Source organism: Callorhinchus milii, unplaced genomic scaffold (assembly GCF_018977255.1).
Source record: "Callorhinchus milii isolate IMCB2004 unplaced genomic scaffold, IMCB_Cmil_1.0 Scaffold1, whole genome shotgun sequence".
In the NCBI taxonomy this organism is placed as follows: Eukaryota; Metazoa; Chordata; class Chondrichthyes; order Chimaeriformes; family Callorhinchidae; genus Callorhinchus; species Callorhinchus milii.
This window is the reverse complement of record NW_024704742.1, coordinates 75,304,291-75,315,987: the sequence shown is the minus strand read 5'-3', so window position 1 is coordinate 75,315,987 and position 11,697 is coordinate 75,304,291. Positions and strand designations below refer to the sequence as shown.

At 47.2% G+C, this 11,697-nt stretch overlaps 1 protein-coding gene across 1 annotated transcript; it reads left to right on the top strand.

Moving 5' to 3' along the window:
- Nucleotides 1-3,545: 3,545 nt before the first annotated feature.
- On the top strand, nt 3,546-6,239 carry LOC103177664 (exosome complex component RRP40). Its single transcript, XM_007891937.2, has 4 exons — nt 3,546-3,741; nt 4,632-4,781; nt 5,666-5,817; nt 5,911-6,239. The coding sequence occupies exons 1-4, from the start codon at nt 3,562-3,564 to the stop codon at nt 6,116-6,118; spliced, it is 690 nt and encodes a 229-aa protein (XP_007890128.2). The 5' UTR covers nt 3,546-3,561; the 3' UTR covers nt 6,119-6,239.
- Nucleotides 6,240-11,697: the final 5,458 nt, after the last annotated feature.

Below are 11,697 nucleotides of genomic sequence, written 5' to 3'. Positions count from 1 at the left end.
CGCGGCTCCTCCGCGCCTGCGCACTGATCGCACCGCGCTCGCCCGGCCAGCCCAGCCAGAGGGGCACCCGCCAATCAGAGCCCCTGTTACATTGCATCGCGGCGTGATTGCGCACAACAGCCAACCGCAGGTGCCGTTACATTGCAGCAATGTCGTCCGGTTGGGCGGGTTCACGCGACCAATTGGGCGGTTTTATTGGCGGTTACTGGGCGTGAAAAACGCTTTTGGGCGGGTACCTAATTTAAAAATAAATAATAATCCTTGCATTTGATGTAACGTTTAATCATGTCGTTGAGACGTCTCAAAGCGCTTCACAGGATATATTGTAAATAATGCAATTAAAATAAATGTTGTGGCTGTGTATTTGTGGGTGAATGTGGTATACTGCATTATATATATAATAATCCTTGCATTTGATATAGCACTTTTCACGTCTTCTCGACGTCTCAAAGCGCTTCACAGAATAGACTGTAAAGTGAATTGACTGTATATTTGTGGGCAAAACATGGCAGTCAATTGCGATCAGCAATGTCCCACAAACAGCTATGGATTGAAAAAGACCAATTTATTATTGTTTTGTTTTTTGGAGGGATTATTATTAATCGTGTGGAGTAAGGAAACTTGCCCAAGGTTTCGCCCTGTGCCTGGAATTGAACCCAGGTGTCTCACTTGCAAGATTAGTATATACATAATAATCCTTGCATTTGATATATGATATTATTTGATATTATTTATTATAAATACGTCCGAGTCCTGGAGTCCGTGGAATCCTGTAGTTCAGTGATTAGGGTACTCGCTTTGCAAGCGAGAAACCTGGTTCGATTCCCGGTAGGGTGAAACCTTGGGCAAGTTTTCTAACTTCACACGCTTGATAATATTCCCTCAAGAAAATAAAACAATAATAAATTGGTCACTTCTAACCATGACTATTTGTGGGACACTGCTGTGCGCAATTGGCTGCCGCATTTTCACTCACAAATGTACAGTCAATTCACTTTAGTCTATTCTGTGAAGCGCTTTGAGAAGTCTAGAAGACATGAAAAGTGCTATATCAAATGCAAGGTTTATTATTATTATTATAAATAGGAGTCCTGCATCTTAGTGGTTAGAGCACTTGATTTCCAGGCATAGCAAAATAATAATCCCTTCAAAACAAAAATAAATTTAAAAACTAATAATTTGTTTACCCAATCCACCACTGTTTGTGGGACACTGCTGTGCGCAGTTGGCTGCCGGGTTTCGCCCACAAATATACAGTCCATTCACTTTACAGTATACAAAAAGCAAAATTCTGCAGATATTGGAAATCTGAAATAAAAACATAAATCGCTGGGAATACACAGCAGGTCAGGCAGCATCTATGGAGAGGAAAATGAGTTAACATTTCAGGTCTATGACCTTTCGTGAGAACTCACGAAAGGGAAGACCTGAAACGTTAATTTGTTTTCCTCTCTCCATAGATGCTGCCTGACCTGCTGCGTGTTCCCAGCAACTTCTGTTTTTATTTCACTTTAAAGTATATTCTGTGAAGTGCTTTGAGACATCTCAAAGACTTGATAAGATGCGATATCAAATGCAAGGATTATTATATCATTATAATAAACAAATTAAAAATCACCTGTACCTGGGTTTGATTCCCAGCAGGCGAAACCACGTGCAAGTTTCCCTACTCCACGTGCCTAATAATAATCCCTCAAGAAAAAAACAATAATAAATTGGTCACTTCAATCCAAGACTGTTTGTGGGACACTGCTGTGCGCAATTTGGCTGCCGCATTTTGTCCACAAATATACAGTCAATTCACTTTACAGTATATTCTGTGAAGCGCTCTGAGACGTCGAGAAGATGTGAAAACCGCTATATCAAATGCAAGGATTATTATTATATTATTATTATATGCCGCAGCATATTTAGATGACATTGATCTATAGCTCAACCTGGGATTGTCATCTGCACCTGGTGGCTGCGGTTCTGGATTCCCTAAGGGCAGCCCGACGAGCAGTGAACCCCCCAGCAAGTGTGACCCATGCTCTTACAGATGCATACATACATGATGGAATAAGGGATTATGGGGGTAATAGTACGGGCTCTCGTGGAGTATATAAATGTAGCTGGGCCAAACGGCCTGTTTTCATGCTGTATCATTTTATGTAAAAGAAAACTTGATGCATTTGTAAGTGTTTGTCCTGTGCAACGATACGTTTGAGGGATATTATTGCAAATTGGCTGCTACCGATTCAGTTCACCGCAATTATTTGTGAAATGCTTTCGAGAATCTTTGACATTTACAGCAAGTTTGGTGGTTAGAGGAAGTAATGGGTGCCCAGTTCCCCACAGTCCCCCAGTTACTGTTACGTTATTGTAAAGAGGAATGATAAACTGAAATTAGATGCTAAATTTTGACAGACCACGTCTGGGAATCAGCCTTTTTTTTAGTCAGTCAGATGTCTGACTCCTGTGGAAACCCATTAACATGCATAAGAGTATCCAAACCAAACTGAGATTTCCATACATCCCACCCACACGTGGGAATCGGAGATAGATTGTTGGAATGCGGATTCTCTCCCTGGAGGTCGCATCCTGATTACCTAATTTCAGACCGTATTAGGCGCAGGTTGGCAATAGCCAAGGCCTGGGGGACCCCAGAGTGTGTGTTGGGGTAACTGCTGGAGTCTAACCAGCTAAAACGACATAGCTTGCGTGTGACCTTGAGGTCGGTTCAGCTCCCAGGAGACCCCACTTGCCCCCCATAGGAAGGATGGACTCACTGTTGACCCCCACATGGATCCGGAATATACATTCCTGATAAAATCCAGGATTCGGCCCAGAAACCGTAAGAGGCACAATACCTCAGTGGATATATGTGCGGCGGTCAGTCGGGGTGAGCATGTGCGGGGTCAGACGGGGGGGGGTGAGCATGTGCGGGGTCAGGCGGGGGGGTGAGCATGTGCGGGGTCAGGCGGGGGGGGTGAGCATGTGCGGCGGGGCGGGGTCAGGCGGGGTGAGCATGTGCGGGGTCAGGCGGGGGGGGTGAGCATGTGCGGGGTCAGGCGGGGTGGGGGTGAGCATGTGCGGGGTCAGGCGGGGGGGGGTGAGCATGTGTGGGGTCAGGCGGGGGGGGTGAGCATGTGCGGGGTCAGGTGGGGGGGGGTGAGCATGTGCGGGGTCAGGCGGGGGGGGGGGGGGGGAGTGAGCATGTGCGGGGTCAGGCGGGGGGGGGGGGGGGGGGGGGGGGGGGTGAGCATGTGCGGGGTCAGGCGGGGCGGGGAGTGAGCATGCGCGGCGGGGCGGGGTCAGGCGGGGAGGCGGAGTGAGCATGCGCGGCGGGGCGGGGTCAGGCGGGAGAGGGGGGCGGGGTGAGCATGCGCGGCGGGGCGGGGTCAGGCGGGAGAGGGGGGGCGGGTGAGCATGCGCGGCGGGGCGGGGTCAGGCGGGGCGGGGAGTGAGCATGCGCGGCGGGGCGGGGTCAGGCGGGGGAGGCGGAGTGAGCATGCGCGGCGGGGCGGTGTCAGGCGGGGAGGCGGAGTGAGCATGCGCGGCGGGGCGGGGTCAGGCGGGGGGATGCGCGGGGCGGCGGGTGGCGTGGTGTTGGCCGGGGATGTGCTGCTGTGTGAGCAGCGGGAGCTGGTGACGTGCGGCCCCGGCCTGAGGCGGGAGGGGGACAGTGTGCTGGTGTGTAAGTGCGGGGAACTGCGGCACAAGGAGCCCAACATCTACTGGGTGGACTCACAGCAGAAGCGGGTGAGTGAGTGAGTGAGAGAGAGAAAGAGAGAGAGAGAGGGCCTCACAAGAGGCTCCGGGTTGTCAACCAGTGAGGGAGGGGGACACTGACTGCATCCTGAGGGGGAGGGCTCCGAGCTGTCAGTCACCAGTGACAGCACAGCCGCCTCGGTCCTGACATACCTTTCTACCCCACATCTGCGCCATGACCCGCTCTGCCTTCCCCCACCTCCGCAACGTCGCCCGACTCCGCCACTGTCTGACACCGCCGGCCACCGACACCCTCATACACGCTTTCATTACATCGAGGCTCGACTCTGCAAACTCATTGCAACTGCTTGTCACCAACTCCTCCCTTCACAGGCTGAGATCATCCAGAACTCTGTAGTCTATATCCTCTCCCACACAAGGCTCTGCGACCCTATCTCCCCCATCCTCACCCAACTCCACTGGCTTCCCATCACACAGAGGATACAGTTCAAGGATCCTGGTTCTCACCTTCAAAGCCCTCCCCGATCTTGCTCTCCGGCCTGCTTCACGTCCCCCGCCTCGCTCATCCCACTATTAGCGGGCAGGCCTTCTACCACTCTGCCCCCACGCTCTGGAACTCCATCCTGCAGTCCCTCTGCCTCGTCCCCTCCCTTGCCACCTTCAAGACCCATCTCATAACCTCTTCGACTGTGCTTTCGATCTCCCTGCTTCCCCGCCCCTGCCCTCCGCCCCCTCCCCAACCCCACCTCCAGCTTGGGTCCGGTACTCTGTCTGTCCAGCACCTTGGGACGTCCTCCCGACGTGAAAGGAGCTTTACAAATGTAATTTTGGTGTTGTTGTTCAATTAATAGTTGAATAGTTAACTGCTGAAAATTAATTTTTAGACACATTTGTCTTACTTGTCAAATATTCTTTTGTAGTATGTTCCAGCTAAAGGAGAATACGTGATAGGAATTGTTACTACAAAGTCTGTGGATGTATTCAAAGTTGATGTTGGAGGAAGTGAGCAGGCATCGTTGTCATATTTAGCATTTGAAGGAGCCACCAAACGAAACCGACCAAATGTTCAAGTAAGGAACATCTGTTTTCTACCAATAAGTTCTCAGAGATTATGTATAAGACAAAGACTTTGTTTGCAGAATTCTGAGGTTAATAAATTGAAATTGCAGCCTTACAAGTTCACGCTTTTTCACTAAAACAGTTTGCTATTTTCATATTTGAATGTGCGTATGCTGCTTGATGATTCGTTGCAGGTGCTGTGCCCTTTCTCGCTATGCTTTCTCCCTTTCCAGCCCTTCTTCTGGCCTCTCCTGCTCCGCCTCCGTTCTCCTGCTCTTCCGTGCCCCCCCCCTCACTCTTGTTCTCCCACCCCCTTCTCTCGCCCCCTTGCTAAGTGTTCTCTCTTTCTCTCTGCCCCCCCCCCCCCATTTTTCTCCACCCTGCCCCCTCTCTGTCTCCCTGCCCTCGTTTTCTTCCTCCCCCCTCTCTCGCTTTCTCTCCCTCTCAATCTCTCCCTCCCCCACTCTCTCTCCCCCCCTCTCTTTCTAAGTGCCCTCTCTTTCTACCCCCCTGTCCCACTCCTCTCTTTCTCTCTTTTTCGCTTTCTCCGTACCCCCTCTCTTTTTCTCCGTGACCCTGTCTCTCTTTCTCCCCACCCCGCTCTCTTTCTCCCCACCCCTTCTCTTTTTCCCCACCCACCTCTCTCTTTCTCCCACATCCTCTTCTCTCTCTCCCCCTCCGATCCCCCCTCTTCTCTTTCTCTCCCACTCCCCTCTCTCTATCTTTCTCTCATTTCATTTTTTAAAAATATATATCTATACAGTAACTATCTCAACAAGAAACATTCAAAGTATTACTGTTGTGAAAGTGATGGATCTACTCCTCAGTCCTTAATTGATGAAAGAGTATATATTAAGTTCAAACTGGTTTCTTGTTCTCTGTTTGATTGTAACAGGTTGGAGATCTCATTTTTGCACAATTTGTTGTGGCCAACAAAGACATGGAGCCAGAATTGGTTTGCATTGATAGCTGTGGACGATCCAATGGGATGGGTGTGATTGGACCAGATGGATTATTATTTAAAGTTTTGCTGGGTAATGCACGCAAGTAGGTGAATTTACTGTGTCAAAACTCTTATCTACTGTCGTCCAACAATTTTTTATTATGACTTATAAATTATTATTTTTATTATATTCCTAGGTTACTTTCTCCAAACTGTGATGTCATCAAGGACCTAGGAAAGCTATACCCTTTTGAAATAGTCATTGGCATGAATGGGAGGATATGGGTAAAAGCCAAAACAATTCAACATACATTACTTGTAGCTAATGTATTGGAAAGTTGTAAGAATATGACCAATGAGCAAAGGAAACAAGTCTTCAACAAATTGTCGGAAAATGTTTCATGAATTAATTGAACTGTATGTTAAACGTCAATGTTGAAGGCAGTCAATAGATTGCTGTATTTTGACCTTTTGACCTCTTGAGTGAGATGGAATTTTGATAAATAAAAACAGATTGAAAAAATTACTAGAATATTGATTTTTTTCAACTGTAATTCAATGAGAACATGGTGAGTTTCCAACATACTGTTAGGAAGGAAATACGGGTCTTGTATTCAAGAAAGATGAATTATATCTGATAACCACAGACCAATTAGCTTAACTTCAATTCAGTAGAATCCAGTTCCAGCATACTTTGTTATAATTCAGCTTTACCTCTAGCCTAACTAGAATATGGACGCTATTCACTGGATGCAAAACTCAGCTCCTGGCCTCCCAAAATGCAAATTCCTGGTTGTCAGGTGACGGTTGACATTCTTTAAAACGACATAACTTCCTACACATACATTGTGCACAGGAAATGACGGAAGGCAAGTCGGCCAATTGTGTGTGCAATGTATGTGAAAATGCAAGTTTAGGATGCTATGGACTCCCAACAACAACTTGCATTTGTATCACGCGGGGCAGAGTCTCCGAGCACCAATGCCTTATAACAGGGCTCCATTATAAATGGAAAACTGCTAGAATCAATGAAAGATTATTCATCAAAATAATCAATGACAGCCAGATAACTTCACAAGGACCCTTCTTCTCTAAACAACCTCCTTGTAAGTGCTTGGGTTCTTGTGCACACTCACTCCTTCCACAGTGCACTGGTGCAAACACATTCTCTTTCTGCAGAGTGCTCTCCAGAGGCCCTCAAATGTAGTGTAAAATGGAAACGAAACATTTGGCCTTTCAGGCCTGCGCTGGTGTTTATTCCCCTCAAATGGGCCACCCAGTTTTTGTTACAGAAAGGATTGTTATTATTATCTTCAAAGCTCTACCGTAAAATGAATTGACTGCATTTTGGGGGGAAATGTAGCAGCCAGTTTACACAAGGCAATATCCCACAAACAGCCATGGAGTGAGTGACCAATTTCATTTTGAGGGATTGTTGACCAGAACACGAGGAGAAACTGCCTTTCTCTTTTGCCATGGGATTAATATCTGCCTGAATAGGCAGAAGAGACCTCGGTTCAACATTTTATCCGAAGGGTGGCACCTCTGATAATGCAACAATCCTCCTCCCACAGCTGTATTGGAATGTCAGCTTAAATTATGTAGCATTATAAATTATATAACAATAATATAAATTATATAACAAAGTATAACAAAGTATGGGATTTGAACCCACAAACATCTGACTGAGGCCAAAGTCATTGAGCCAGGCTGACACACTATGAAGGGAGAGTGTTTGGGCATGAAAGTTGGAGGAACATTGTGCACATGAGCACGTGTGGCAGCATTGTGGAGGGAGTGTGCGTGTGTGATCGCTGTGGAGGGAGAGTTTGCATGCGTGAGTGTACTATGGAGGTAGAATGTGCACACGTGTGTCAGTGGTGTGGAGGGAGCATGTGTGTGTGTGCATATGCTGTAGCACTATGAAGGGAGAGTGTCTGTTCACAGGTGTGTAGGTTTGCATGTGAGCAACGTGACTGTTATTAAAGTAATTACAAGTATATGTTTCACGCTGGCAATAACATAAATGCATCATTCTTACCTGGTGAGTCATCACCTCCAGGCTCGACTATGCAAACTCCCTGCTTGTCGGCCTTCCCAACTCCTCCCTCCACAGGTTGCAGATAATCCAGAACTCTGCAGCCCGTGTCCTCTCCCGCACCAAACTCCGTGACCCCATCTCCCCCATTCTCGCCCGACTTCATTGGCTCCCTATCCTTCGGAGGATCCAGTTCAAGATCCTGGTCCTCACCTACAAAGCCCTCCATGGTCTCGCCCCACCCTACCTCTGCGACCTCCTAACTCCCTACCAACCCGCCCGTTCCCTCCGCTCAGCCGACTCTGGCCTGCTCCACGTCCCACGACCCACCCGCCCCACCATTGGCGGGAGAGCCTTCAGTCATTCTGCTCCCAACCTCTGGAATTCCATCCCCCAATCACTCTGCCTCGCCCCCTCCTTAACCTCCTTGAAGTCCTGCCTCAAGACCCTCCTCTTCGACCATGCGAATCAGCCACCCCCTTCCCATTCCCTCCTCCCCCCCTGACCCCAGCTCGGGTCTGAAATGCTGTACACTGTCAGGCGCCTTGGGACGTTCTCCTGACATGAAAGGCGCAATATAAATGTAATCTTGTTGTTGTTCAGTGTGCACACATGTGTGGGCGCTCCTCCATATTGCTCCCACTCACAAACTATAGAACTTGCGCACATATACACAGGACTTCCACAGGGATAGTGTGTTGCACACACAGACTCTTCCTCTATATTTCTCACGCATGCATGCACACTCTGTGTCTCCACACCGTGCTCATACACGCACTCCCTCCACATTGTTCACATGTGCACGGTCACATACACTCCCTCCACATTGCTTGTGCATGGCTGCAAACACAGTCCCTCCACATCGCTGGTGCACACACAACACTGGCACATGCGCTCACATGCAGATTATTTTTATTTCGGTCAGCTTTTCCTGACGCCATTTCCAATTTCACCCGGTCAATTTGTGATTCCATATGGTAGGGGTGGCGGTGGATGGCTCCTTTCCTTTTTGGTAGCTGTTTTTTTAAAAAAAGATTATACCGAGTCCTGTCGTTCAGTGGTTAGAGCACTCGCCTCGCAAGTGAGAAGACCTGGGTTCGATTCCCGGGCAGGACGAAATGTTGGGCAAGTTTCCTTCCTCCACGCGCCTCTGTTTACCTAGCAGTAAGTAGGAACCTGGTTGTTAGTCGATTCGTAGATCGCTTTTCCAGGGGTAATAATTCCTTCAAAAAAAATAATTTGATCACTCAATCCACAACTTTGTAGACCACTGTTGTGTGCAATTAGCTGCCACTTTTCGCCCACAAAATTCACTGTACGTTTATTCTGTGAAGAGCTTTGAGACATCTAGAAGGCGTGATAAGGCGCTATATCAAAGGGAAGGATCATTATTATTATCATAGTGGTAGTGCCATTTGGTGGCAAAGAGAAAGGACTTGTTTTTCCCTGTGGTTTGCTTTGCCTCCAGCAGATGGCAGTAATTATAGCGGTGTCCAACGGCGCCATCCACTGGTTAGTAATATGTAACGGTAAAACGTGTTCAACTGGAAAAGGTTTTTCACAAGATCACAAGATTTTTGGGATGAAGATCCACCTGCTCACATCGATTCAGAACACCCACCCTACCGTCCACCATCACAGCATCAAGCTACTGATTAAAATGTAGAGAGAGTTTGCCTACAAATAAATACACGTTCACCATAAATCCTGTGAAGTCCAGAAGCATAATGCCAAGCTGGGAGGTGACTGTAACCTGGAACACTCTTCATATTCGACCAAGCTGGTCAAATAGGAAGGTCTTCAGGCGCAACCTGAAGATGGGGAAGGAAGGAAAGGGCAAGGTGGAGGGATCGAAGAAGAATGTTTCAGAGATTCAGGGCATAGCGGCTGAAAGCGCAGCCACCGATGGTGGAACAGAGGGCATGGGAGACACGCAGGGGGCCAGAGCCAGTTGGTGGTATACAGCGGGTAGTGGGTTGGGGTGTAAACAGGTACAGATATCAGGGCATGAAGGGATTTGAAAACGAGTGTGAGGATCTTGAAATCAATCCGTTCGGTGTTAGGGAGTCAGTGGAGCCTGGCTAGAACTGGTGTAATTCTTTCCACAACTCTGTCTCTCTCCAACGTTCTTGTTCACTCTCCACAGCTCTCTCTTTCTTTCCAAATCTCTCTTTCACAGTTTTCCACTGAGAGATGGAGAGTTGTAGAGAAAGTGAAATACTTGGCTTGTGGAGTCCTGTAGCTCAGTGTTTAGAGCACTCGCTTTGCAAGTGAGAGACCTGAGTTCAATTCCAGGCAGAGGGCGAAACCTTGGGCAAGTTTCCTTACTCCACACAGTGCCTAATGATAATCCCTCCAAAACAAAACAATAATAAGTTGTTCATTTTCAATCTACGACTGTTTGTGGGACATTGCTGTGCGCAATTGGCTGCCGCGTTCGCCCACAAATATACAGTCAATTTACTTTACAGTGTGTTCTCTGAAGCGCTTTGGGACGTCCTCCCGATGTGAAAAGCGCTATATCAAATGCAAGGATTATTATTATTATTAAATGGAAGAAGCAGAGACAGAGAGTGGAGGAACCCAGAGATTGGGTGAACTCGATTCTTATAGAGAAATCTGCCAGGCCACTTCAGATTTGTCAGGTAGTTAATAAATAGAAGATTTCAGACAGAAGCTGATTTAAATTTCTATGTTGAATGCACCATTTGGAAGGAATGAATTCCTGAAAATGCTATTTGGAACAACATCAGCTAAAGTAAAGTTTAAACAACACACCAAGCAAATTTTCCAAATGAAATTCAGCAATATTTCTTCGTGTTTGGGGCCTTTGGCCCCTTTGGTTGATAAGAGTCGAATTCTAATACTTCTCATTCAATTTGTAATGCTGTAAAGGACTACTGATGAGATTCAGCACAAAGTCATTCCTCATTCAAACCAGAAAGAAGTTAATGGGAAAACATTGTATTGTGAAAGCTACCCAGCAGCCAATTACCAATTAAAGATTTTTGGTGCTTTGTAATAGGATGTAAACAGGAAAGCAGTTCTGGAGGGAAGATAAAAAGGAGAGAGTCTAAATACTTGTATTTTCTTCAATTTTTTTAATAAAAGTAAAAAGGTAAACTTCACTGCAGATTTTTCAACTCCGTTAACCTTTTTCTGAGTAATGCTGTTATGTTCTTTGGAAGTATAAAGCAGGCAAAAATAAGGACATCAAAAGGTTCTGGTACACAGAGGAGGATGCGATTCAGAGGCAGGTTTTGATTTAAGTAGGTTGCTGTTTAATGAGTAAAGGATAGGATTTACAAGTATTTAGATAATACAATAACTACATGCGGACTACTGAATATGCAGAAACAAATTCCCTAAAAATACAGAACAACAACTTGCATTTATATAGCGCTTCTCTCACAGGGTAGAGTCCCAAAGCACTTGACAGTGGCAGAGAACAAAGCTGAGCCGGCAAGTGGGGGGAGGTAGTTGAAAAGGAAGATCTTCAGGCGTGTTCTGAAAATGGGCAAGGATGGGGGGCAGTGTGGAAGTTTATCAAGTGTCTGCGGATGACATTGCCAAGAGAGAGCATGTAGATGAGGAAGGGGAGGGGACCACAGGTGAACATGCGGGGGCGGGAGAGGAAACCGTTTGAACAGACAAAGATAGGACCCGAACCAGGCTAGTGTGGTCCCACTAAGGTGGATATGGGAGGAAAGGCGGTGAATGAGGATGGCATGGTTGACTGTGTCAAATGCAGCGGAGAGGTAGTGTAGATGTCTGGTGGGTGTGGAAGGGAATGTGGGGGTGGAGGATGCAGCTAAGCAGATGTTTTCAATTTTTGACAAGAAACGCACTTGGCATTTGACATGAGGACGGAGAAAGCTTGGGGTGGAGGGAGGGGATGGTGTACAGAAGAGGATGGTGGAGGACAGTGCCTTGAGTTGTTTTTGGC

Bases quoted from the DNA above. Each gene is read 5' to 3' on its own strand.
- LOC103177664 (XM_007891937.2), top strand. From the start codon at position 3,562: ATGCGCGGGGCGGCGGGTGGCGTGGTGTTGGCCGGGGATGTGCTGCTG. The intron at 3,742-4,631 runs GTGAGTGAGTGA...ATTCTTTTGTAG, and splicing joins TGGACTCACAGCAGAAGCGG to TATGTTCCAGCTAAAGGAGA. The intron at 4,782-5,665 runs GTAAGGAACATC...TGATTGTAACAG, and splicing joins GAAACCGACCAAATGTTCAA to GTTGGAGATCTCATTTTTGC.